The sequence below is a fragment of the Camelus ferus genome, chromosome 24 (genome assembly GCF_009834535.1).
Source record: "Camelus ferus isolate YT-003-E chromosome 24, BCGSAC_Cfer_1.0, whole genome shotgun sequence".
NCBI lineage: Eukaryota > Metazoa > Chordata > Mammalia > Artiodactyla > Camelidae > Camelus > Camelus ferus.
In genome coordinates, this window is record NC_045719.1 from 9,769,457 (window position 1) to 9,795,117 (window position 25,661).

The following is a 25,661-nucleotide window of genomic DNA, read 5'->3' on the forward strand; positions in this document are numbered from 1 at the left end:
CAGCCTGACACTTAACTTTTCAAGACATGGAAGCTACTCTGTTTTCAAGCAACTGAGGTTCCTAGAGACGGTTCTCACTGGCTTAGAATAGACCAAAGTGACCCTCTTGGAGTGATCGTCAGCACCATCTGCTGGTCGGTGGGCTTGGCGTTGACCTCCCCAGAAAATAGGTGCTTCTGTAGTTTGTGGAGGAACGTGGATCAGTCCGTGGGATCTCCAGTCTGAGAATGTGGGATTGACAGGGAGCGTGGGGTTTTACCAGACCCTTCTCCCTGCAGGGTAGGGTCACAGACCTGCTCCAACTCTCCTTTCTAGGGTTGGCCTGGACCCTTTGGGAGATTCCAAGGCTGGACCTGTTCTGATGGTTTGGAGAGTTTCCAGCCTGCCTGAAAAACACAGAGAGCTGAGAGGTCACACAGCATCTTCAGGGCAAGGCAGTTGTTTTCCAAAATAAAGTCTTCTTTGTGCTATATTTTGAAGTCCTTGGAGACTAAAAACCAGAAATACTGCTTATATTAGAAGAATACTTACAAAATGGTTATGTTAGTAACCAGAGAAAGTTATCTAGGGTGCAGCTATTAAATAGGATGAATCATTACTGTCAATGAGTTGATGTTTTTCTGTTGTTTATGAGTGTAATGAACCATCACTGGCTTCAAAGAGCAAGGTTTCAGATCCAGGTAAGGACTGATTTTCCTCTTAGGTAAGGACTCTGGCAGTAGACTTCAAAGAGAAGTCTTCTTGTCATTAAGAAACTGTGTCTGGGCAAATCTTCAAGTCCTACTGCAGGAATTCCTCCGCTTACCTTTCCTCTAAGGAAATGGCTGGTTCAGGGATGTGCCCTACACCATGACGGGGATGCAGTAATGACTCCTAGTTGGTTGGTGACTGGCTCAGCAAGGTGATCAGTGATCAGAGAGAGAAAGGAGAGAGAGCAATGAAGGGTGAAGAGACCGGCTTGGCAGCAGGTGGGAGTCATGTAGACTGTAAGCTCTGTAAGCGATGTTCTGAATTTGAGATATCTGTGAGTCATGCAAGCAATAGGAATAATGCAACCAGATGTACAGACCCAGCCCCAAAAAGACAAGTCTAGGCTGGAGAAAAGTGTTTGGGCTTCACAGGCACACCTGAATTAGGGCCACAGAAGCAACTGTGATTGCTGAGGCGAAGAGAGTGGTGGGAGGGAAGAGGCCCTATCTGGGATCCCCAAGCAACAGGTAAATGGATGGACCACCCAATGAGACGAAGACATCGGGACAGGTCAGAAAACAGGTGGTGGAAAATGTCTGGGGTTTGAGGAAGACCATACCTCTCTCTAAAAGGTAGCAGCCATATTTTCAAATGAAATTAATGATCTGTGTCTTTTCAGTTTCCATTTTTGCATGCTGATTATAGATTGTTATAAAACAAAATCATGACAATAGCTAGCATTTTTTATTGAAGTAGAGTTGATTTACAATGTTGTGTTAGTTTCTGATGTATAGCAAAGTGATTCAATCATACATATGCATATATATTCTTTTTCATTATAGGTTATTATGAGATATTGAATATAGTTCCCTGTGCTATACACTAGGTCCTTGTTTATCTATTTTATATAGAGTAGTGTGTATATGTTAATCCCGAACTCCCAATTTATCCCTCCCCCTGCCCCTTTCCCCTTTCGTAACCATAGTTTGTTTTCTATGTCTATGAGTCTATTTCTGGTTTGTAAACGTTCATTTGTATACATTTTTTTAGATTCCACACATAAGTGATATCATATGGTACTTGTCCTCCTCTAAGTGAAGAAATTAAGTGAAGTGACTTAATTCATATAATATGATGATCTCTAGGTCCATCCATGTTGACTAGCTAGCATGTATTGTTTCCTTCCTGTGTGCCAACCACTGTGTATGACGTTCACCAGGGTTGACAAGATTTAACCATCATCCCATCCCAGGAGTCGGCTATTATAGCACTGGTGTCCCTTTTAACTAAGGAGGCAGCTGAAGCTGAGAGCACTCCGGATGTGGGAGTGTCTTGACCGCTAGTGTTCTGGCTCTCCCTGAGTCTCCTGGTAATCTGCATTGTTTCCCTGTCCTAGGATCGCTTCATATCTCTAAATATAGAAGACGGCAGCCTCATCGTCCGATACAAGCTAAATTCAGAGCCACCAAAAGAAAAAGGAATTAGAAACATCATAAATGACGGGAAGGATCATTCGGTATATCCTTTTGAGTCTGTTTGCTTGAACTGTTAAATGTCCTTGGTCCTTTAAAATTAAGTCCATGCCCAGAACACTTTTCTATTACCAGATGAACTTAAAGTTATTAACTGAGAGACATGTCCTTTTAAAATTTGAACATTTGGGCATGAAATAGATGACCTCTCTATGACATAGATAAAACGTGCTTAATCCAAATGCAAACATTCCTATTAACATGTTTTAGTATTGTAATTTTACTCAAATGTGCTACTATTCAAAAGTCCATGTATATATACCATGTATATAAATGAATCTGAAGAAAGATGAAAACATAATAGCTTTGAACCACTGTGAATAGGATTCTTTTAGTTCTCATTGTTTGCTGATTCACCTCTCACTTATTTCAGATTCAGATCAAAATTGGAAAAACCCAAAAACTTACGTGGATAAATGTGGGTTCTCAAAAGGTTAAAATTGAAGGTGAAATATTTGATTTCAGCACATATTATCTGGGAGGAATTCCAATTTCAATCAGGGAAAGGTAAGATGATTTTTTTTTAAAGAAGCAGGTCACCTCTCTTCATATTTATGGTTGCCACTGATTAGTCTACCTTTATAAATTCCAGCGAAAAACAATCACAAAAAGTTAACGTTTCAGTATTAACGGTGTTAGCCAACAGGGCAAAGCCGGCTGTGAACACTGTGTAATGGGACTGGCCACTTAAAGAGGCAGGGGGAGGGAGGGAGGGAACTGTGCCACCCCCACTGCCATTCCTAGAAGGAGACAAACCAAAAGGAATAAACTTGGTGTTGACAACGCTGCCAGTAAGAACAGAGGCTGTGGCCTGGGGTCCTTGAAGGCACAGAGGAGAGCACAGGTGGTCCCTTGTCCTGACCAGTGTCCCAGGGCCCTTTGGGAAGTAGCGCCTAGGCCGTAGGGCACATCTCTGCTGCCCGCCCCCTTTCGTGTCCTCCAACACATAATAGGTGCATAACTGTTTCTCTGATTAATGAATACATGAATGCATTAAATTAATTCAAATGAAGTAAAGCTTAATCAGAACGAGGGGGGGAAAAAACCCCACCAGTTTGAGGATATACTATAAGTAGAATACCTTTAACAGATCCAGGTAAGGACTGGTTTTCTTCTTTGTTCATTTGTTTGCACCATCCAAAAAGGCTTTTAGATGGCTGACGGCGATGTGCGGGAAGAAGTCTCCCTGGAAGGGTTAGTGCAGCCTCATGACTAAGCCAAGAGCACTCCCAACACATTCGGTGATGATGGCTTCCGTATGAGATCTGAGGCTAGTTAACTCTTTTCCTGATTTAGTTGGAAGGAGCACTCGATGTGATGTATAAGGTGGGCTGCGAAGGTGTTCTTTCTTCTCCGTTCCTTATACATTTGGCAGCTGTCCGTCATTAGTAAGGAGGCGCTAATCTTTCTTCTAAAGTTGTCAGGGTTGTCCCCAAAGACAAAACTCAGGTGAGGAAGCTCAGCACTTTAATAGAGTTTGGGAGTAAATGTCGTTACTCCTTAGAGTCTTTGGACTGGAAGGGACCTTGTGGATCATAGTATGTAACCTTTGAACTTCAGTGAAGAAATTGAGAGCCAATGAGGTCATATTACTGTTTAATACCATCAGTGTTAAATATGGCTAGTTATGAATGGTCAGTCATCTTGGCTTCATTCAATTAAACGTAATAAAATAGAGTAACCGTTGCACACATCTGAGGCTCTTATTTATTCCTTACATAAGCACTTACTGAGTGTCTGGTGACATCAGGCAGTGTGGTCGGTGTTGGGATGACAATGACGAACAGCGCAGAGCCTCAAATATAGTGGAAGGGAGGCAGTAGAATGTGGCCAGTGCCATCAGAGGGGAAGCTCTGGCTGCTGGGGCCCCGGGGAGGGAATCTGACCCAGCTGGGGCGTCAGGAAAGTAGTCTCTGGCTAGACCTGAAAGATGCTGGCAGCCAGCGTGTGTGAAGAGACAAGAAAGTGTGAACTTTCAAAGGACACCCCTGGTGTGGGAAGCAGGGACCAGATCACAGAGGATCTTGAAAGTCATAGTAAGGAATCTTTGGGAGACTTGAGCAGAGAAAGGACATAATCAGATTTGGGTTTCCAGTAGCTCACTCTGGTGCAGGGCAGAGATCGGATTAAGAGGGAAAAGGGCTGAGGCAGGTCAAGAGGTTGGAAGATGAGTGTATTAACACAGGTGAGAGAGGGGTGGCCTGACCAGGGAAATGGCAGCACAGGTCAGGAAAAGGACATGGATTCCCAATATATTTAGGGCAGCCAGTGGGCAGGACTGAATGGTTGCTTTGGTTTGAGTAAAAGAGAAAAGCGCTCAAGGACACCTGGGTTTTGATCCAGCGCGTAGAGAGATGGCCGGCACCAGCAGAGGAACAGGGTGACAAGTTTGGTCTGAGACCGGCTGAGTCCCAGGAGCCCAAGAGACAGCAGATGGAGATGCCCAGGGGGGTTGGACAGAAGGCCTGGGCTGGAGAAGGGTGAACAAAGCTCAGGGACAGGTGGGCTCCCCCAGAGCAGTGAGGAGTCCTCAGAGGCAATCCAGAAGCCACTGGTTGGTGGTTTGCATCTGTGTGGTGTCAGCAGAAGGCACACAGTGCCGTGAACGCCAGCCCAGCAAGATTTACTAGGAAGGGTAGTGCGTGAGGTCAAAAGAAATGGTTTTCATTTTGGCCCAGCCACCAAGGAGCGGGGTGACCTTGGATTAAGTCGGCACACAGCTCTTCCTTGCCTCTTCATCTCTGTCTGGTAAAGAAACACACATGTGGCTATTATTAGACACCTTTGTACAGAAAGACATATAGAATCTTCCTGGTAATCTGTTTTGGGGTCTTCCAAACAAGGGACTGCTTCCTTTTTCTGGGCAAGTTTATACTTTGATTTTTGATTAAAACCACAAGGGTATGGAAAATGCAGGAGGTAGAGGCCAGTTAGAAGGTTGCACTGATCTTTTATTTCCTCACAAGTGAAATGCTAGGCAACACTAGCTGTTTCTGGCCCTGCTTTATCCTTCTTGTGCCGTCCCTGATGGTCCAGACAGTCCGGAGACACCCCGCCCGACATGGGTCACTGGAGGAGGGGTGAGTCATGGAGCAGCTCTCCCGATGACCCGTAGCTGAGCTCGGGAGGGGCAGCACTTCTTTCCAAGGAGGGAGGCCCTCTGACCTCTTAATCGAAGTCAGTGAGGGCTTAAACCTAACGTGGAGAGCAGCAAGCCTCGTGTAATCTCTAAAGTAGCTGTGACACGGGATTTTGTGGGTGTTGTGTTTTCTCCTCTCTCGCTGTAGCGTATCTTCTGGGAAGGGGGCCCCAGATCCTGGCATGACTTGTTTAGGATTATAGTCAGAAGTCACAATCTGCTAATCCCATCTGCTTCTCTGGGGAAGAGCAGGTCATCCCCGATAATGCCACAGGGTCTCAGACCAGCAGGAAATGTTTCCTGAGGACCTACATCACTGCATCACAGAGTATTACTAGAACATTAAGATGAAAATAATTCAGAAAGTCAAAATCAGGCAAGAGTCCGTTAGGCAGTTACTGAGTTCAGGATCACATCTTGCTCTTACTGTTCTCTGGAATCTGCCTGCAGCAGGTGGACCTGGCTGAGGCTTTGTGGACAGATTGTGAACAGTGTGTGTTCAGACCCCAGGGCACTAACCCACTAGTGCCGCAGCTTATACCCCTCCGCGATCACGTTCCTCCGACAGGTGTGCTCAGACCCCCGAATCCTGGAGCAGATGTGGAACTCTAGGCCCTCAGATGAGTCAGGGTAACAAGAACACCCCAAAGAATAGTGGAAATAAACCTTCCATCTTAACGTCTCTGCCGTGGATATCTGGTCTGTAGCAAAGAGTCATGATCATTGCAAGTGCTCCGGGTGCACAACTGTGTACGTGTAACGAGTAAGGGCTTCAAGTCACACTGGCTAGTGCGACACACTGAGCCCGCAGATCCCAGTGCTGCCACTTCCCCACTGGGTGACCTCATGCAAGTCACCGTTCCAACCCTCCTCGTAACATGGGCTTAGGGACGGCCTAACTCTTAGAGTGGTTGTGAGATTCAGAGTAGAGGAGTTAACGTGCTAGCATGTAACACATATCAATAATGCTACGTAAGAAAACATCTCCCTCAAAAGGTCATTGTGAGGATAGGATAATAGCACCTGCACAGAATAGGTGCCCCATGTCTGTCGGCTGCCTTTCTTTCCTCTTTACTTTTTTTTTTTTTAGATTTCTGCTTAGTTTTTATTTTATTGATGTACGTATATCCATAGACTCAACTCCTAGTTTGAATTTTAAGGCTTTACATTAAACTCAATAGGTAATAATTATCCATCATTCTGTATTGTTTTCTTATATCCATTGACCTGGTCCATCTCCCTCCCCTTTACTTTTCTGCCACCTTCTTCTTCCTTCAACCTGTATTTTATGGAAAGAAGGACATCAGGAGATGTTAATGGTCTAAAACATGTTAAAACCCAAGAGAGGATGGATCTGAATATACATTTAAGTAGACAAGCTCCTGGAATAGACAGGAACTTTCCCCTCTTCTGAGGCAAAAAGGCAACTTTATAAAATAAACTCACGCTGCATTGCTAGTGGGGATTCGTTTCTTCCTTTTCCTTTTAATGAAATTTAATTTTATGCTTATTACATGTCGCTCAATTGTTTATAATGAACTGAATAAAAATAAGGCCTTCCTGTTCAAAAAAGTGGGCTGCACTAGGGATCTATATTGAAGTCAGTTTTGTGTTTTTCTTAGTACATCGTTTGCTTAAGAAACACAAATGTTGCCTGGACTTCAGTCATTTCACGTGTATTAATGTTTTACATGAAGTCAGCTCCAGACAGATCCCAAAGTCAAATCAAAGAGGAAATGCCAAGGCAGTCATGTAGGAAGAGAGACTTTAGGAATTGCTTCCTGGTACTGATGCACTCATACGGGGACGTTACTGACTCCGCCATCCCACAGGGAGTCCCTGCTCTGTACCGGGCACCATTCGAGTGCTTGTTACACATATTATCTCATTTAAACTCACGGCAACCCTGGGAGACAGATGAACACCCTCCTACTGTGAAAACGAGGAAGTAGAAGCACAGAGGAAGCAGCAGGGACAGGACTGGAACCCAGGCTGTCCGGCTTCAGAGCCCGCAGCTCCAGAGCAGCACCACCTGCCTCACAGAGTCTCCTCCTGAGTGTCCGGGACCACGTGCCGTGGAGGGTTCCAAGCACTCCCTGGACGTGAACTTGTTTAATCCTCTTGCCCAGCGACCTCTTGCCCAGGTTGCACAATTAGGAGGTGGTAGACGCCAAACGGTGCTTTCCATGGCTCCAGCTTGACATTGATTAAATACTAAGCCACATTTTTCATAATTGTCTAGAACCAGAAAGTAACAACGTGTTTCTTCTGAGTTTACCTGTGGCTAGCCTAAAAAGTGGATAGGAAAAAGGAGCAAGAAGTTTTCTAGAGCATTTCTGGCTCTAATAAATTATTTATGTATTATGCTCTTAATATATATTTATATAACATTTATAGTATATTAATTTCTTAACATGCTTTTAATTCACAATGCACTATCATGACTCCAGGATGGAATGGGGGGCCAATTCCAAATACTGTACGTCTTTTATGTCTCTGTACCTTTTGGTTATTCTTCTATTAACATTATTGTGTTTAAAGCTGAGAATGCAAATCACGCAGAAAAGAAGTGGACTTTCCCAGCAGCACAATAGAAGTAGCATTATAGAAATCCTATGAGGACAGATAACCATAAAACACGTACTTATTTACCGGTGAGAAGTAGTAGGGAGTGAGGGCAGTGTTGCAGCTCCAATTCCCAGGCAAGCCTGCTTTGGTACACCTCTTCCTTTTTTTGAATCCCAAATCAGGTTTAATATCTCTACACCTGCTTTCCAAGGCTGCATGAAAAACCTGAAGAAAACCAGTGGTGTCGTTAGATTGAATGATACTGTTGGAGTAACAAAGAAGTGCTCGGAAGACTGGACGGTAAGTGAGGAGTTCAAAAACCTTGCAAAGGAATCTCCCGGACTAACCCATTCGTTAAGACTGTCAACTTCTGACTTGCTTTGGTAGCACGCAGCGTGATGGCAGACTGGCTCAGGTGTCACACTCGCCTCGGACTTGCAAAGCCTCTTCAGGTCTGCGTATTAAATTTTTGGGAAAGTAGGAATACCAGCTCTCCACACAAGAACTTAAAAATGATTGGCAAATTATCATGCAGGAAAGCAAACTGTTTCTTCCCGAGGCTACATAAATCACAGTTCAGGCGAAGTGATACAGGTTAAGATGCTCTTCAGCCATGACACGATTGCAGTGCCTGTAATTTATTCCGTGTTTGCATTTCAGCTCGTGCGGTCTGCCTCATTCTCCAGGGGAGGACAGCTGAGTTTCACCAATTTGGACTTCCCATCGCCCAGCCACTTCCAGGCCTCCTTTGGGTTTCAGACCTTTCAACCCAGTGGCATCTTATTAAATCATCAGACAGGGGTATGAAATATTGCATGAATATTGAGCAAGATTTAAACCTGACTCAGAGTTTGTTGTCAAAAACCATAGAGGGATTTTGAAGGTAAATTCGTTGGGCATCTTACCCATCATGACACAGTAAATGCTATTGTGTATTTCAGCCATGGAAGCTACTCCCCATCCTGGGGTGGGTCCTAAAAGAAATCAGGCTTAGAAAATACATTATAGTCCACAGAATTGAATTTGTATGTATTCATGGACTCATTTTCATTCTTTTTTAGGTATATGTTGTGAGTGACGGTAAATTAGAACTGTTACAAGTAGTAACATAGCTTAAATTTTTAGATCTAAGAAAAAAATCAGAAGGTATCCCTGTTACTCCTTTTTGATTCCACACCAGATAGCTATTCAGATTCCTTTTTTTTCTTTTTTTTTTTGCAGCATATAGTTGGACAATATTTACATCAGAGAATGGGAGAAAGTAAGGTCCTTTGCTCTTCGTTCACGTACAAGCCACGGAGAGTCTATAACTTAAGAGGATTTAGCTAGCGTGGTGATACAGATGTGAGAATGTAAAAATCAACTAATACTTACAAATCACCTGGTGGAACAAATGGGATTTGTAATAGAAGCAGGAAGCTGTCCTTCTTGGGTCTGTTTCTTCACGATTGTCAGCATGCAGGACATCTAGTGTTTGTTGAGAGAAAGCTGCCTCTTTCTTGTAGTAAATTCCTCTCCCCCGGCTATCTTTGTTCATCAGCCATTAGAGATCATTTTTTACAAAAACAAAACCAAAAAAAAGCAAAAAAAAAAAAACCAAACAAACCAAATACCCCAAGGAAGCACATGTCGACATTTAGATTGTGAGAGTGGCTTTTTTCCATCAAAGCAGGATGTTTTGACCTAGCTCTTTTGATACACAATCCTTGTTTCCTCTGCCAGGGGTAGGAACACTTAGCACACAGTGTACGAAATGATCCAAAACAGGAGGAAAAGTTGGCTGAGAAAACGATGAGCTCAGTCCTGGACAATGCAGGAACCCCACAAGTGCCCCGGCAGCACTGCCCTCAACTTCACACTGGCTCAACGTGGCCATGGCCACCAGGCCGCAGCCGCCGTGTGGCTGTCGGTAGTGGTCGGAGGCATCCTGGTATGCTTGGCCTTGCCGGCCGTGCTGGGGCCCTTGAGGAGGACACCTTCCTGCTCAAGTTTTTCTCCATGTTCCTTGGCCGCATCGTCTTCCTGGAGCTGGCAGCTGGGATCCTGGCCTTCGTCTTCAAGGACTGGGTTGGAGACCAGCTCAACCTCTTCATCAACAAGGTCAAGGCCTATCGGGACGACCTTGACCTCCAGAACCTCACAGACTTTGCTCAGGAACGCTGGTCTTGCTGCGCAGCCCGAAGGGCCCGTGACTGGAACCTCAGTATCCACGTCATCTGTGCTGACCTGAACCTGAGCCAGGAGCACCCCGGGGTGCCCGTCTCCTGTTTTAAAAAATACATATCAATTAGCATTCTTTTATCCCTGTTTATAATGAACATTGCCAAATGAAAAAAAACCAACATAAAAGGAAGCTGACAATGGCTGCAACCACACACCATAAAGCTCACTGAAGACTCATGCCTGGTTGAAAGCTTCAAAAGTTGTACCTTCAAAAGTTGATGTTTAGGGAAAAAAAATCAACAAAAGTGGAATAACAACTGCTAAAACTACACATTTTTTAAAAAATTAAGAATCGACTGAAAGACTCAAAGCATCCTACTAGAATTTAGATCAGCAGGGTTTGATGTTGGAAAATTGAACTTCCTAGAAATTAGACCCCAAAATAAAAAATTCATGACTGGAAACGCTGCCATTCTAATCATCTATGAAAAAAACTGATGAATCAAGTCTTTGTTGTAAAAATGTATTCGGAAGAAAATGGATTTTGATGAAAATAACTTTGGAAGAATGAAAGTGAAAACAGAAAAACAGAAATGGTTTAACTGTCTTGTGTAATTGATGGAGAAATTAAGTTGGTTTATGACTGTAGGTCCATAAAATACTTTTGACATATTCATCAGTGTTGAAATAATTTGCATAAGATTTTTACATTCATAAACATGGAGTCAAAATATTAAAAAATGTCTACATCAAAATATCAAAGTCAAAAACATGTGGGTCAGAACATCCTGTTTTATACATAGTCTTGATCATAAATTCAGTACTGATACATTCATCACCCTTAAATGCAGGTGTATTGCATTGATGGGTCTGTTCTCTGATGATTTCAGACAAGCAGCCTGCAGGTCACCCTGGAAGATGGTCACATTGAACTGAGCACCAGGGACAGCAGAAGCCCAATTTTTACATCTCCACAGACGTACATGGATGGTTCACTGCATTACGTGTCTGTGATAAGTGACAGCTCTGGGTGAGTGGAATGGCCCTTCTGCCAGAGCTCTAAGAATTTTATTTAGTTTGATGAAATTTTCTGTACATTTTTTTGATAAATATTTGTCCTTGATGCTGACACTTTTACCAGTAAGTCATGGCCTTCTTCCTGGTTCTCTATCAGTTTTCTCGTTTAAAAAAAATTCAATCAGCAGTTGGATGGATAAATAAATTATGGTGCATTCAAAACGGGAGAATGAAATGGGAGTAACAAGAATGAGAATCTACAGCTGTACACGGCGACACAGATGAACCTCGCACCTAAGGCTGAGGGAAAGGAGTCACACATGAAAGAGCTAATCTCCTGTGACTTCGTTTATACAAAATTCAAAAGCAGGCAAAACTAATCCGTTCTATCAGAATTCAGGATAGTGGTTGTCCTTGGAGGGGAGGTAGGCTAGAGAAGGAACGGGAGCAAAGGCGAGGTGCCTGGGGTGCTGGCTGGCTCTGCTTCTTTATCTGGGTGCTGGTGATGTTGGTGTTCTCGTAGTTCGAAGACTCACTGAGCTGTGCACGTAAGACATGTGCGCTGTGCATACACAGGCACGCCTTGGCAGTGTCATGGGTTTGGTGCCCGCCCACTGCAGTAAAGCTGATTTCACAATAAAGTGAGTCACACAAAATTTTTGGCTTCCTAGTCTATATAAAAGTTATGTTTACACTACACTGCAGTCTATTAACTGCGCAGTAGCATTATGTCTAAAAAAATACTGTACCTGTCTTACTTAAAACATACTTTATTGCTAAAAAATGCTAACCATCATCTGAGCCTTCAGGGAGTCGTAATCCTTTTGCTGGTGAAGGGTTTTAAATATTACGAGAATTACCAAAATGTGACACAGAGACATGGAGTCAGCAAATGTTTTTGGAAAAATGGCACCAATAGATTTGCTCAAGGCAGGATTGCCACAAACTTTCAGCTTGTAAAAAAAAAAAATGCAACATCTGCAAAGCATATTTCAAAACAAAGTGCAAAAAAACAAGGTATGCCTGTAGAGTGTTCATAAAAACGTCATGTGCAAAAAGAAATGCATGATGCAAATTTTAAACGCTCTTTAAAAAGAAGCCTGGTTTGATGAGTTATTTCAGGTAAAAGATTTTGAGTCTGAATCAGACAGTCAGCTGACCGCCTGGCGAGCACCATTTTCCCCAGCTGTTCTCAGTTCCTGTTTGGCTTTTGTCCTCTCTTTTTCAGACTCCGGCTCCTCATTGATGACCAGCCTCTGAAAAATAACCAAAGACTGCGAGGCCTTTCAGATTCCCAGCAATCCCTGCGTCTGGGCGGCGGTCACTTCGAGGGTTGCATCAGCAACGTTTTTGTCCGAAGGTGGGTGCCCTTTCCCATGATGGGAGCGGCCTGCCAAGGCAGAGGACGTGTCGCCACATTCCGCAGGCAGCTCTCCTGCCGCAGGCTTTCTAACCCAAACCACCTGGGCTCCACCTCCCTCTGTCAGAGCAGCTTTGGAACATGGCCATGGAAAAGGTCTAATTAACTTTCAGATTATGGCCTTGAAAAATATTCACACTGAAGTTTTATTTCATTGTAATCAAGATTGTGCAATTAGATGTAATCAACTCTTCTCCATTTCCAAGGTCAAGGAATTGCTTGGGGCCAGTTCATTACTGGGAAACCCAATGACCACAGCGTTGAACATGACTTTTCACAGAGTAGAGTCGGGTGTTTGCATGCAAATGTTCAAATGTTCTCTCTTTCTCTCTCTTTTTTTTTTTTTTTTTTTTTGCTACAAAATGATCGTTTTTAGATAAGAGTGAGACTCTCCCCAGGGCAGAGGGAGGGCCCAGGACTGGTCATGAACCTTAGGCAGCCTGTTAGGAAATGGTGAGCTGCTATCTGGGCTCGGTGACAATCACAAGATAAAGCAGATTTATCCCGAGATTTTCGTACTGAAATGCAGGGAGGTGAATCCTTCTGTGAACTCACTTCGGAGGCTTCCTGACGTTCACCGTCATTCTAATCACCCAGTGCCTACGTCTGTCCTCCCTCTGATTTCATTCTCATATTTCTCTGTGGCACCCATTCTGAAGAAAGAACCAGAGTATTCTGGCTGTGCCGCGGTCCTGCCCGCCAAGTTAATAAAAGTTTTTCAGGCCCTCCTGCTGGCCGGGCACGGGGCAGGGGTCTTGGGGACGGCAGAGGTGGTATAGCACACCCTCATCCTCTGTGAGCCTCGTGTTTCCTCTGCATACACTGCGCGGGTAGGAGATGAAAGTTTACCCAGAAATCGGAACAGTAGAACTGTGTATTTCTGAGACAAGTGCTCAGCCCGTCTTCCTTGATGTGTCAGAGTTCACTTCTGCCCTCATTCCAGGTTATCAGAGGCACCTGAAGTCCTAGATTTGGCCAGTAAATCTACCAAGAGAGATGTGTCCCTGGGAGGCTGCAGTTTAAACGAACCACCTTTCCTAATGTTGCTTAAAGGTTCTACAAGGTTTAACAAAGCCCAGACGATCAATATCGACCAGGTAAGTGTCAAAACCTTGCCCTGGGTTTTGCTTTTTCCCAGACGATTCTCAGAGGAGAATCCTGCCTCACCAGAGATGCTGGGGAGGGGAAGGAGAAGAGAGGGCGGAGTGTGGGTCACCTGATCCCATGGGGTCAGTGCCTCCAGTTAATCTCAAATGCCCAAATTTGTCTCTTCCCACCCCCTTTCCCCAGTAGCCATAAGATTGTTTACTATGTCTGCGAGTCTGCTTCTGTTTTGTAGATGAGTTCATGGTGTCCTTTTTTTTTAGATTCCACATATGAGTGATATCATATGGTATTTTTCTTTCTCTTTCTGGCTTACTTCACTTAGAATGATGATCTCTAGGCCCATCCATATTGCTGCAAATGGCATTATTTTATTCTTTTTTATGGCTGAGTAGTATTCCATTGTATAAATATACCAGAGCTTCTTTATCCAGTCATCTGTCCATGGACATTTAGGTTGTTTCCACGTCTTGGCTATTGTATATTGTGCTGCTGTGAACATTGGGGTACATGTATCTTTTCGAATTAGAGTTCCTTTTGGATATATGCCCAGTAGTGGGATTGCTAGAAAAGTGGTTTTCTTTTTAGCTTTTATTTTTTGTCTTGATGAACACTTGGCAGTTTTTGCAGTCATAGAGCAAACAGAACCTTGACTTAGGTTTCTCAGTCTCTGTCTTGGTGTCTTGCTCTTTTGGCACTTCTGCTGTGTCTCCAGCAGGTACCGTGATGGTCTCTAGAATACAGGGACCGTGACCCTTCTCTTGCCCGCAGACACCTCTCTGTCCTGCCTTGTATGATGAGAGACACACGTGCACCCAGGCCTTGCCAACACCAGTGTGGCTTGACTTTGACTGCACACTAGGAACACCTGGGGACCTCTTAGAATCCCAGTGCTTGGGTTGCGTCCCACCCAATTAAGTCAGATGCTCTTGAGGTAGGTCCACGTGGCAGGAGTTTGTAAAGCTCCCAGGTAGTTCAAATGTGTAGCACTAAGAGAGGTTGAAAGGAAAAGAAATTTCTTGTTTGGAGGAGTGGAAGCTTCATAATAAACAGAACACAGGGTTAGGAGTAAAAGAATGTCTTGCTCTGCCCGAGGTCAACAGTGTGACCTCCCCATATCTGAGGTTACAGTTGATACGATTAAGGGATAACGCTGAGCACCTCCAATGTGCCAGGCGTCACGCTAAGCTCTTTAAGAGGATTTTCTTACTAAATCCGCACGTAACCTTGTAAGAGAAGTACTGTTACTGGTTACATCTTCCAGAAAAGGATGCTGTGGCTTAGAAAGGTCAGCAGTTTGCCCAGGCTCCCACAGACACAAGGTGGAGTTGGAATTCAAACCCAGGCAGCCGGACCCCAAAGCCCATGCCCTCTTAAGAGCAATGCGCTTCCGTTCAACACACTTTTGACTTAAAATCAACCACATGCTGCTTGTCTTCCAGTATTTCTCCTGCTGCACAATGATCTGGGGGAGCTGAGTAGACAGTACGTAAAAAGAAATGTTTTATGCTATTAAGAAGAAACATATTTCATAAATCCCTAAGGATTGTCATTTTACTGTTAGGAAAAGAACATCTCTAGAACTGCCCCATCAGGAATGAAGTCATATATTTTTTTTTCCTCCATAAGGCCGGAAGTTACTGAGAGATTAAATTAGCACAGTGATGGTGGAGATGGAGAGAAGGAAATGGATTCAGAGCTATTTAGAAGATGGAATGTACCAGACTCATATAATAATTGAATGTGGGTGGCAAGGGAGCTAATGCAATTCTGAGGCATCTAGTGCAGGCTACTGGATGAGTGGAAAAGCCATTCATGGAGAGAGGAAAAGGACAAGTCTTTGGAGGGAAAGAGAATGAGTGGAGTTTGTGGCATATTGAGTGACAGGTGCCCCAACCAGGTGCAGGGAGCTGCTGGGAGACTGTCAGGCATCTCCGAGTGGCCTCAGCAGAGAGAGCAGAACTGGGGCTATTGATGTGGGAGACGCAGTGAATGCACTGTATCTCATGTTGCTCCTGTTCTGTGCAGGCCCCAGACCAGATGGAGTAAGACATTCGTTATGCCTCTAAAAGTTCAATAACAGAGAGAAGGCAACGAAGCTTTGTGGCTAAGTACTGGACTTTGCGGTCAGAGTTCCTGGGTTTGTGCTGGGCTTTATCCTTTACTACGTGTGTGATCTTGAATGCTTATCTAAACTCCTACCTCCTGCAACGTAAATGAGGACATGTAATAACATCTCATGGTGTCGTGAGGGTTAAATGAGATAATAGACATAAAACACGTGGCACATCGTAGGCATGCAATAAATATTAGCCATTATTAGTGTTATTATCATTATACACACTAATAACCTAAGTGAAAGGGACAACACATGCTGTAGGAGGGGTGCAGCAGGCATGTTCCCGCCACAGAGATCGGGGGGTCCTTCTGGAGGGTGATACGTGAACTGGGTCTGGAGTATGGGCTGAATTTAGACGGGAAAGTGTTATTACTCTGTGAGCAGCAGCCTAGAGCCAGGAGGCAGGGTGTGGGGGGGAACTCGCAGGTACCAGACACTTTGCCTACATCCTCTCTGATCTCTCAGTTCTCACCACACGCCTCTGAGAGCAGAATAAAATGCAACTCTGCAAGTCAGGGAAGTGAGTTTCAGAGAGGTTAAAAAAAAAAGTTTGCCTAAGAGCACCCAGTAAGTAAACCGTAGAGTCAGAATTGAAACCTGGGGCTGCAGAATGTGCTCTTCACGCGCGGGCTCTGCAGGCTTGGGAAGCTTGGTGAACGGGGACAATTTGGTGCAGAAAGTCGGGGGTGGGCAGACAGATGCCCAGATATATCGCTAGTTCGGTCAGAGATTGGAGTTGGCATATTGTAATGGAAATATATGTCAACACTATTTTGAACAGTTTTATTATGACTGAATTTTAATTATATAAAAAAGATTTAAAAAAGAACAGAGAGGGTTGGGGCGGAGGGTAAGTTCAGAATCACATGCTGGAGCCAGACCAGACAAGCCTCAGATGGCCTGACGCAATTTTGACGTTTTTCTGTAGTCAGTGTGAAGCCACTGAAAGGAATGCTTTAAGCTGTGGGATGGTTTTATCTAGGAAAGTTCTAGAGACATGGAGTCATCCTGGCAAAGTACTGGGAAAGGTCCAGGCAAGAGGGTGAGGACCTGACTTTCAGGACAGAGGTGAAAGGGAAAGAGTGGAAACAAAGTATATCCCAGACATGAAGAGTAGGACGTGGAAACTGAGCGCCTGTAAGAGGCCAAGGAGGTGGGGGCCTGTGATGATGAAGGTGTGGGGCCACGATGCCCTGAAGGATAATGGTGCCATTAAGAGAATTAAGGAAGAGTTGGTGGCAAAGGGCATCTATGAAAACTGTTCATCTTAATGTTGCTGCTACTGACACATGAAGAATCTTGCAGGGAGGGTGTGGGCCCCCCAGTGTGGGGCCCCCCAGTGTGAGGGCCCCCCAGGAAGCTCCGGGAGGACCCAGGTCTGGCTGTGATTTTCAGCAATTCACTTAGCTGCATGGTGATCTAACCTCCACTCAGCAGTATGCAAGCGTGGAGTGTTTGAAATTCCTGGTATCAAGTCTGCATCCCAAGCATCCTATCCAGGAATCTGATGGGACTGGAAAGCCAGATCCTGAAGGAATCTGAATCTCTTAGGAAGCCTTCAGCTGCTAGGGCTTAACCTAGTGCAAAATGGCTTAAGCCATACAGTAAGAGGATCTAAAGGGTCACACTAAGGGCCAGTTCGAGGATGGGAGGGTTGGAGGCCTGACCTGTAGGACTGGGCTTTGCTTCCCCACCACCGCCCTGGCTCCATCCCCTGCAGTTCAAGACTACCTACTGCAGTGCCTGTGTCAGGAAGCACTGAGCTCCGCCTTTCTCTCTAAGGCCCCGCCCCCTGACTTCCCCTTAAGGCTCATTGGCCAGGTTGGGGAGTCACATGTTCATTCCTGAACCAATCCCTAGCAGGACAAATGCCCATCATTTACTTCCAAGAATGGAGAGCCCCGCTGAGCTCTAAGTGCCTCTGAGCCTCTGAGGCCTGTGAAAGAGGCGTGGGCACGTCATCAAAATCTGGGCTTTGCAGCAGAGGAAAGAGGAGGAAGGGCTGGCGAGTCTCAGTTTCTAACAACAATTTTTCTAGTCACATTTGATTCTTATTACGGTTGTTTTCCTGCGTTAAAACTCAGTCCTGTTCAAAAGTTCAGAGCATCGTCCAGCTCAGGACAGACTTCATGCCTGGGTCAACTCTGATGAAAGCGGGGACAGGATGGGGTCCCCTCAGACCTTCTGTATCCTGCTCTCTGGGTCCTTTCATGGCCCTGCTGCAAAAGGCCCAAGTGATGGCCCAGAGGTGGCAGGTTGGCGGCTCCAGGTCCCACTGGCTGGCTGTGCAGGCCTCGGCGCTGCTGGCCAAATGCTGGCTCTCTCAAGGGACCCTGGTTCTTCTGAAGCTCCGCTGTGGGAGGCGTTCAGGGTAGCCGCTGGTCCCAGGTGCGGCAGGCTTAGGTAGTATGGGAATACCATGCATCCTCTCCAAAGATGAAGTCATCTCTATTGATTTCCGCTAAGGATCAGAAGTCAAAACCAAGCAAGGCACTTAGCAAGATAAGCATTCTCCACTCTTCCCCCTGATAATTTGCTGCCCTGATTTTTGCTTCTCTCCCACACAGCCATTGCGGGACACACCAGCAGTCTCCCCGAGGAGCTTGAAGGTGTGGACAGATGCCCAGTCTTGCCCACCACCTCTCGGGGCCCAGGCCAGCCACAGAGCCCTCAGGTTTGGGAACAGTGCCACCAGCCACTTGCTATTCATGCTTCCCCAGGAGTTGCTGAAATCCAGGTATTATTTCATTTTCCTGCCCCGAGCCAACTCAGAATCTAACTCTGCGATTCTACCCCAGGACAGACACGACACCAGGCACCTGTCACTAATGAACGGGGCACAGCCGCCTGGGACACAGAGTGCGGTTGCCCACGCATGCCCCCACCCCAGAGCTGGAAGGCACACATGACGCGTGCTGCTCAGAGGCTGAAACACTCAGCCCGGCTCTGATTTAGAATTGACGGTGTTCTAAAAATAATGCTGTTGTTTCTCTCCAAAGCTGCTATTTATTTCTATGATAAATCACCTTTCTTCTCCTGCATTCTACAGTTAGAGGAAAAATCATTCTTTTAGGAAGACTTGGTGCCAGATACATCATTTTTAGAAAATACATTTGGACTTTCTGTGCTAACAAGTTGCATCTCTTTGGGGGAGGTGGGGATGAGCAGAGATATTTATTATGTCAGAAAAAAGTCGAAAAACAAGGCTTGTCATTTTCATGTGATTTGAAGGAGACATAAATAGAAAGGTGCCAAAAATTCCTTTATGACTTACCTAAGAAGCAGAATTGTGCAGGGGTCAAAGAGACCTGGCTTTAAGACCTGGGCTTTCAATCCACCCACACAGCCACTTGCTGGCTGTGTGACCTCAGGCCATGTGCCAGTTCAGGTCCTCAGGGATGCAGATGTCAAAACGGGATTAGATGAGCAAGAGAGTTGTTGTTTCTGTGGAAGAAAAGAAGAGGGAGCCGGAGCTGGCAGGGATGGCCTTCAACTGAGATTTGGGCCTGAGGCCTGGGAAAGGAGAGAGGAAGGCGGGGGTGGGTAGGAAGAGCCTCAGACCACAGTGCAGCCCTGAGGCGGGCCGGCAGGCCGCTGGGGCATCCGCAAGCAGAGATCACCCCAAAGAAGGGTCCGGTGTTGGGCATAAATGGCCCAGCCCTAGTTCTGCCTCTGATCTGGGGCCTCAGCTGGGAGCCACCCGTGTGCCACTGTGGTTCTGAGAGAGTGGCCGCTGGGGATTACCAGCCCGCCAAGCCCTGTTGCAGGTTCTCCTGAAGGGAGCTCTGGGCAGTGACTCCGTGGCAACCATCAGCTGCTGTTCCATTTTTCTAAGCCTCAGCTTCCTCTCTGTAAACTTAGCGTAATCATGCCTGTCTCATGTGTTTGGGCAAATCACTACATCTCTTTGAACCTCAGTTTTCTCATCAGTTGAATGGGGTTGATAATGCTTTTCTTGCAGTGGGGAGAGGTAATAGCCAGTGATGAGCTGGCCCTCGGAGGCCAAGGGCATAATTCACAGGCAGATGTGAGTGTCGGAAAGGGAGGGGCTGGGTTCTGAGGGAGACTGCCTGGGCCAGCAGCTCCACCTCTCCAGTTGCTCCACGGAACCTCTCAGGACTCCTGATTTGCCTGAACTGTGCTGGTGGAGGCTAAGGCAGCTGGCAGAAGTGGTGACCCTCTCAGCCGTCGGCCCCTCCTGGGGCTACAGCGATGGGGCGGCCCCGCTCCCCATCACTGCTCTCTCGGTCAAGCTGACCTTAATGACAGCAGTCTTCCTGCAGATGCTGCCGGGCTGTCCTTTTCCCGCTTCCCCTCCCTCCGGCCGCCTGGCTCTGTGGCTTCTCCAGCATCTCTGCCTTCCCCTCCCTCCCTGGCCCCTTTCACCCTTGCATCTTCTCTGAGCACATTCACTATAATGAGTTACCTGGCTGCTTCTGATGACTCCACCCCAGCATCTTCCCAACCAACACTAAATTATATATAATAAATGGAAAAGGTAGCATTCTTAAACGGAAAGTGAAAAAAATAATCCATAGTAAATATAACTTTTAAATTATTTTAGCCCCAAATATTGTAGTGGAGTATGCGTTCAGGGTGTTGCAAGATTTGGACTGTTCTGTTCTCATTCTGGTTTCTATTCTAGCAACTTTTTGCCTCTCTTTTAAAAACCTGTACCACCAATTTTTTTTAACCCATTCCTGAACGTATAAAAACGCTCCTTTGCTCTCTGCCCCACCCTCCTATCCTCCATCAAACTTCATATGCCAGGACCTGAATCCACTGATGTCTTTTCTGGGTGTTAGTCAGTTAGTCTTTTCTGAAAGAAAATTGCTCTAAGAAATAATTCTGGAAAGCAAATTTCAAGTCTAATAACCAAGCCCACATATGTAAAGTACTTTTAATTCTGTAGCAAGTTCTAATATCCGCCTTAAATTGGCTAACCCTCGTTCTCCAAACCTCCGCACTAACACGCAGCTACAGCAAGGGGAATGTTGAGCAGTGTCACCATCTGGTCGGTTTAATTTCACAAATATAGGTTTCTTTTTCACTTTGGAGAACAGTTATCCTCAAGGAAACCTGCGAATCTGAGGAATTAAAGCGCATCTCGGCGTTTGCTCAGCCTCACAGTATTAAAAACCAAAGAGATGTCACAGTGTAATTATTCCTCCCACTTCCTGATTCTGCGTCCACATTTTCCATTTGCAATTTAATTCGATCCAGTAACTACTTCTTGAGGGCATACTGTGTCCCAGGCACTGGGGATCCAGCTGTAGGCAGGATAGACCCCATTCCTGCCCTGTCGGATGTGCACTTGGACATAAACCACCAGGAATGGGTGATGGCAGCCTATTGCTACCCATGACTCCCAGCACCTTCTCCCCGTGCACTTTCCGGCCGCCCCTTGGTGCACTGTGAGCAACTCAAGGAATGACACTTCCATCCCTGCATGTCCAGTGCCCCCCGCAGTGCCTTACCTGCCCCCTCGTTAAATATTTGTTGAATGAGTGAATAAGTGGATGGGTGGATGGATGTGAGTTTTCACAGAAAGTAAAGCTTGCTAAGCCACACATTCCTACAATAGGTAACCATCACGCAAAGGAATACTAACTTTTGTTCTCTGCTTTTACTACATGATACTTGCTTAATTCCTGCTCATCACAGGTGAGGTATTAAGGTCTGAGAAATGTAAGGGTGTTGGGAGAAGGTGGGTGTGTACTTCTGTGCCTCTAGGTTAAATATGTCTTGCAGAAAGAAAATGCTTGCTGATGCTTAAATTAAATCTTTGTTGTTCAAGTTGTCCCCTGACTTCTCCTCACAGCTTCCCGCTGCCTGCATGTATACAATACAGAATGCATATTCACTGGGTCTAAAAATCGGGGCTCCTAAGTGAAATAATCCAGTCGCCAAAACACAAATACTGTGTGACTTCAGTTTTATGAAGCAGCTTGAGTCGTCAGATTCATAGAGACAGAAAGGAGAAGGGTGGATGCGGCGGGGCTGTGGGGAGGAGGGAAGGCGGAGTTGTTTAATGTGTACAGAGTTTCAGTTTTGCAAGATGGAAATAGTTCTGGGGGTTGGATACACAATAATGTGAAAGTACTTAACACTACTGAACTGTACTTTTAAAAATGGTTAAGGTGGTAAACTTTAGGTTTATGCATATTTCACCATAATTTTCTAAAATGTAGATTTTTCTAAGTAAGGCATATTGCTTCTTGCCATGTGCTGGGACTTACATCACTAGCTAAGTTTGCCATAAAACTTCCTCTTATTCCCCAACAAAATAAGGAAATTATACAACAAAACTTTCAATGGCTAGAACGTAATGGCTTTTAAAAATTCCCAAAGAGACAGACATTTGATAAGTACTTGTTTAGTTTATTCATTTAAATCATGGGGTGTGGATGTTTGCTTCCCACCCTCTCACCTGACTTGGGAGATTTGGGAAAACTCTAAAATCATCTTATTTTCCTTCTTTGCTCTTTGCTTTCTCTCCCCCAGGTTGCAGTTTGCTGTGGACGTGCAGACAACTTCGTCCAGAGGGCTCTTGTTTTATGCAGGCGCTAAGAACTCCTTCATGGCTCTTTATCTTTCAAAAGGACGTCTGGTCTTTGCATTGGGGGCAGAAGGGAAAAAACTGAAGCTCAAAAGCAAAGAGAAGTGCAGTGATGGGAAGTGGCACACGGTGAGAGCTGGGGCTGCCCTGGAACCTCTGCGCAGGGCCAGGTGCACCCGCGAGTAGCTAAAAATGGGGGTCTCAGCGTTCGTCCAGGCACGAGGGCAGAAGCGCTGGGAGCGCGCGTGCGGTCGCAGGCACTGAGCGCCCCAGCATCTCAGCCCCAGAGCCTCCCGCATGTGCCGTGTACAAATGTCATCCTAAATGCCGACGCAGGCTTTATTCCCTGCTCCTCCAGTCCCCTCCTCGCCCCCTAGGCTGCCTCACTCCCCCTGCCTATTCCCACCCCTGCTCCCGGGACCAGTTCTCTCCTTCAGGATGATTTCCAGGGCTCCAGGCCTCTCTCTGAGTCTGGGATGCCTTCTCTATAACACAGGTGTGAGGATCCACATCGCTAGCATCTCAGCTCTTGCCTGAAGGCGTCCTAGGCTTAAAGAAATACAATTTAAGGCATGAAGGGACCTTTTTTTTTTTTTCTGATAAGGGAACTGGAACTTAAAATAATTAAGTGGCTTGACAAGTTACATTCAATTAGTCATTCAACAAATATTTAGTGAGCTGCCATTCTGGAGCACATAAACAAACAAACCAACCAAAAAACCAGTATAATATCAGATACTGGTAAGTGCTTTGAGAAGACAATAAAACAAGGTAAGGAAGTAGCTGAGTAGAGAGACTATTTTGAATAAGATAGTGAAAGAAGGCCTCCTCCAAGGGGTGGCAGTCATGTGAAGTTACAGGAAGGGTGTTCTAGGCGGAGGTAACAGCAAATACAAAGACCCAGAGGTAGGAATTAGCTAAATGAACAGAACAGAGAGGATAAGAAGTGGGGTTCAAGAGCGAGGCAGGGACCAGATCATTTAAGCACTGAAGGCCAAGGTGAGGATTTGGAATTTTACTCTGAATGTCTTTTGGAGAGTCTAAAACTGAAAAAGGAGCATTTCACAAACAGATTTATATTTTTAAAAATTCTCTGTAGTCGAAGAGTCTAAAAGGGAGTAAGAGTAGAAGTAGGTAGACCAGTTGGATGCTGTTGCCTCTGGTTCAAGAGGACATGGTGGAGGTGGGGAGAAGTGGACCAGACAGGATGTGTTCTGAAGGCAGAGCCAAGAGGGCTGGCTGCTGGAAAGAGAGGACTCAGTAGCAGGTCCTCTGATTTTGGACCAGCGATTGGATCAAGAGTGGAACTTTTGCTGAGATGGAGAAGATGGGGAGGAGGTGGGTGTGGCTGGGGAAGAGTGGGAGTTCTGTTGTGAGCATCCTCTGGCTGAGTTGCTTATCAGACATCCAAGCCCAGGAGTCAGGAGACAGTAGAGGCCAGAGGTCATGCTGGGCGCCTACACTGGGGAGTTGTTAGTGAACAGTCTCATAGCTACAAGGTGGCAGAATCCACTCTAGAGCCCAGGGGTCCTGACTTTCAGCAGGGAGTTTGAAACACTTGCTCCTCCTGATAGAAGAGAAGTAGCCATTGACCCCTTGCTCCAGGACCAGCGCTCAGAGGAGCACATGACTTCACCCGCCGCAGCTCTGCACAGACCCTCCCTTCCCCTTTGTTGCATGGATGTGTGTCTATTTATGATTCCTTTGGCTCTTCAGTTATTTCTCTTTTGTAAGTTTCCGGGTCAATTATATGCTTTTGTTCTCTTCTGAGAAATCCTTTTTTTAGTTCATGTTTTAAGCTCACTTTGTTTAATATCTAACATACTCTCACAAATGATGATGATGACAATAGTAGGGAGAAAAATCTCTTAATTTTTTAAAGCTCTTTGAAGGGACAGAAAAGCATTTTCTTTTTTAAACTTCCTGTGACCACTAATAAAATACAGCACCAACGATCAAAGACAAGAATCTGATTAATTTATTTTCTTTACCCTTAAGGTGGCATTTGGGCAAGATGGAGAAAAGGGGCGCTTGGTTGTGGATGGTCTGAGGGCCCGGGAGGGAAGGTTGCCTGGAAATTCCACCATCAGCCTCAGAGCACCAATTTACTTGGGATCATCTCCATCAGGGAAACCAAAGGTAAACAGTTATTCTTCAGAGCCATAGATAAGAACAATTCACTTTATAATCATTATAATTGTATAAGATATTCAAGCAAATCAGAATACTTTAAATTATTTTAATAACTGAATATGTGTTTTAATGTTATTTGGTGACTAAAATACAATTATCTCAAGAACCAAATTGGGAAAAAGTTGGGCTGAGGGGAAAATCACAAGTCTGCCTGTCTCCAAGAAGGAGGGGTGCGTACCTGGATTTGTCAAGTTCAAAGGCCCCTTTGGGGCCATGGCTTCAGGGCTGAGCTCTGTGATGCCCTCTCCCTGGTCTCTCTCTCTCCTCCACGCCGCCAGAGCACTGATTGCACCTGCGTTACTTGGGGTGGCCGAACTCACCTGTCATTCTTCTCCCAGATTTGCCTTTTCTCCCGCAAAATGAAGTAAGGTGGCCCTGTCAATGGTGCAGGTCCTGGAATTGTCCTCAGCTAAACGTGCTGCCAGAAGCTTGGCTCCTTTGCCCCATGCTTATGGCTGGTGTCCGTTCTGGGGTAATGTGTGCTTGCAGCAGGGGAGGAAGGGCTGAGACTCAAATCTGGGCTAGAAATGGACACCATTAAAGCGGGCCACTTCCGCCAGCATGGATTCTAGGCGGTCTGGCTGCCCTAGTCTAGGCCTTGTTGCCTCCACAGGGCTCAGCCTGACCCACCTGAATTTTGCACTGGGGTTTGGGCCAAAGCCCCAGTAAGTTATAAAGTCTTGTTTTACTTTATTGTGTATGATACCTTGGGTATATGTATCATGAATAATATATAACATGATATGGTCTATGTGTTATGTTATCTAATACGTAGATAACGTGTAACATATTAATTGCTAAGGAGGATAGTCAATGTTTGCTTTTCTGCAACCTTCGTACCTATTTCCCTCTCAGAGAAATCACAGGATGGGGCAGTGATTCAGGGCACAATTTGGGTGCTCTTTTGACTCAGATAAATCAGACTCAACATCCTAGCATCTGAGATGACCAGTAGCCTCCCGCTTACAACACTCTTTACAAGCAAGGTGCTGTCTGCAGCCTTCCTTCAGCCTGAAGGTGCAGACCCCTAATTACCCTCCTCTGTGTCCTCTGAAAGGGCAGGCAACATCCAGTCAACCAGGAGCTGCCTCAGAACACCAAAACCTGCAGCCAGTACTTAGGGATCCAGTGCTAGGGTGAGGCCTAGCCTGGAGCGC

General features: G+C 45.6%; 2 protein-coding genes across 2 annotated transcripts in view; both read left to right on the top strand.

Annotated features, from left to right (window-relative positions):
- The window catches only part of LAMA3 (laminin subunit alpha 3), a 198,143-nt gene that overhangs the window by 166,691 nt on the left and 5,791 nt on the right, over positions 1-25,661 (top strand). Inside the window, 10 exon segments of the mRNA XM_032467526.1 lie at positions 2,087-2,206; positions 2,596-2,729; positions 8,112-8,229; positions 8,590-8,730; positions 10,983-11,122; positions 12,338-12,469; positions 13,473-13,626; positions 18,320-18,489; positions 22,257-22,440; positions 24,310-24,450. Of these exon segments, the coding sequence (XP_032323417.1) occupies positions 2,087-2,206; positions 2,596-2,729; positions 8,112-8,229; positions 8,590-8,730; positions 10,983-11,122; positions 12,338-12,469; positions 13,473-13,626; positions 18,320-18,489; positions 22,257-22,440; positions 24,310-24,450 (1,434 nt within the window).
- Positions 8,742-10,968, top strand: LOC116659683 (tetraspanin-17-like). The gene has a single exon (XM_032467527.1). It carries the CDS (start codon positions 9,721-9,723, stop codon positions 10,258-10,260), a length of 540 nt encoding a protein of 179 aa, XP_032323418.1. The 5' UTR covers positions 8,742-9,720; the 3' UTR covers positions 10,261-10,968.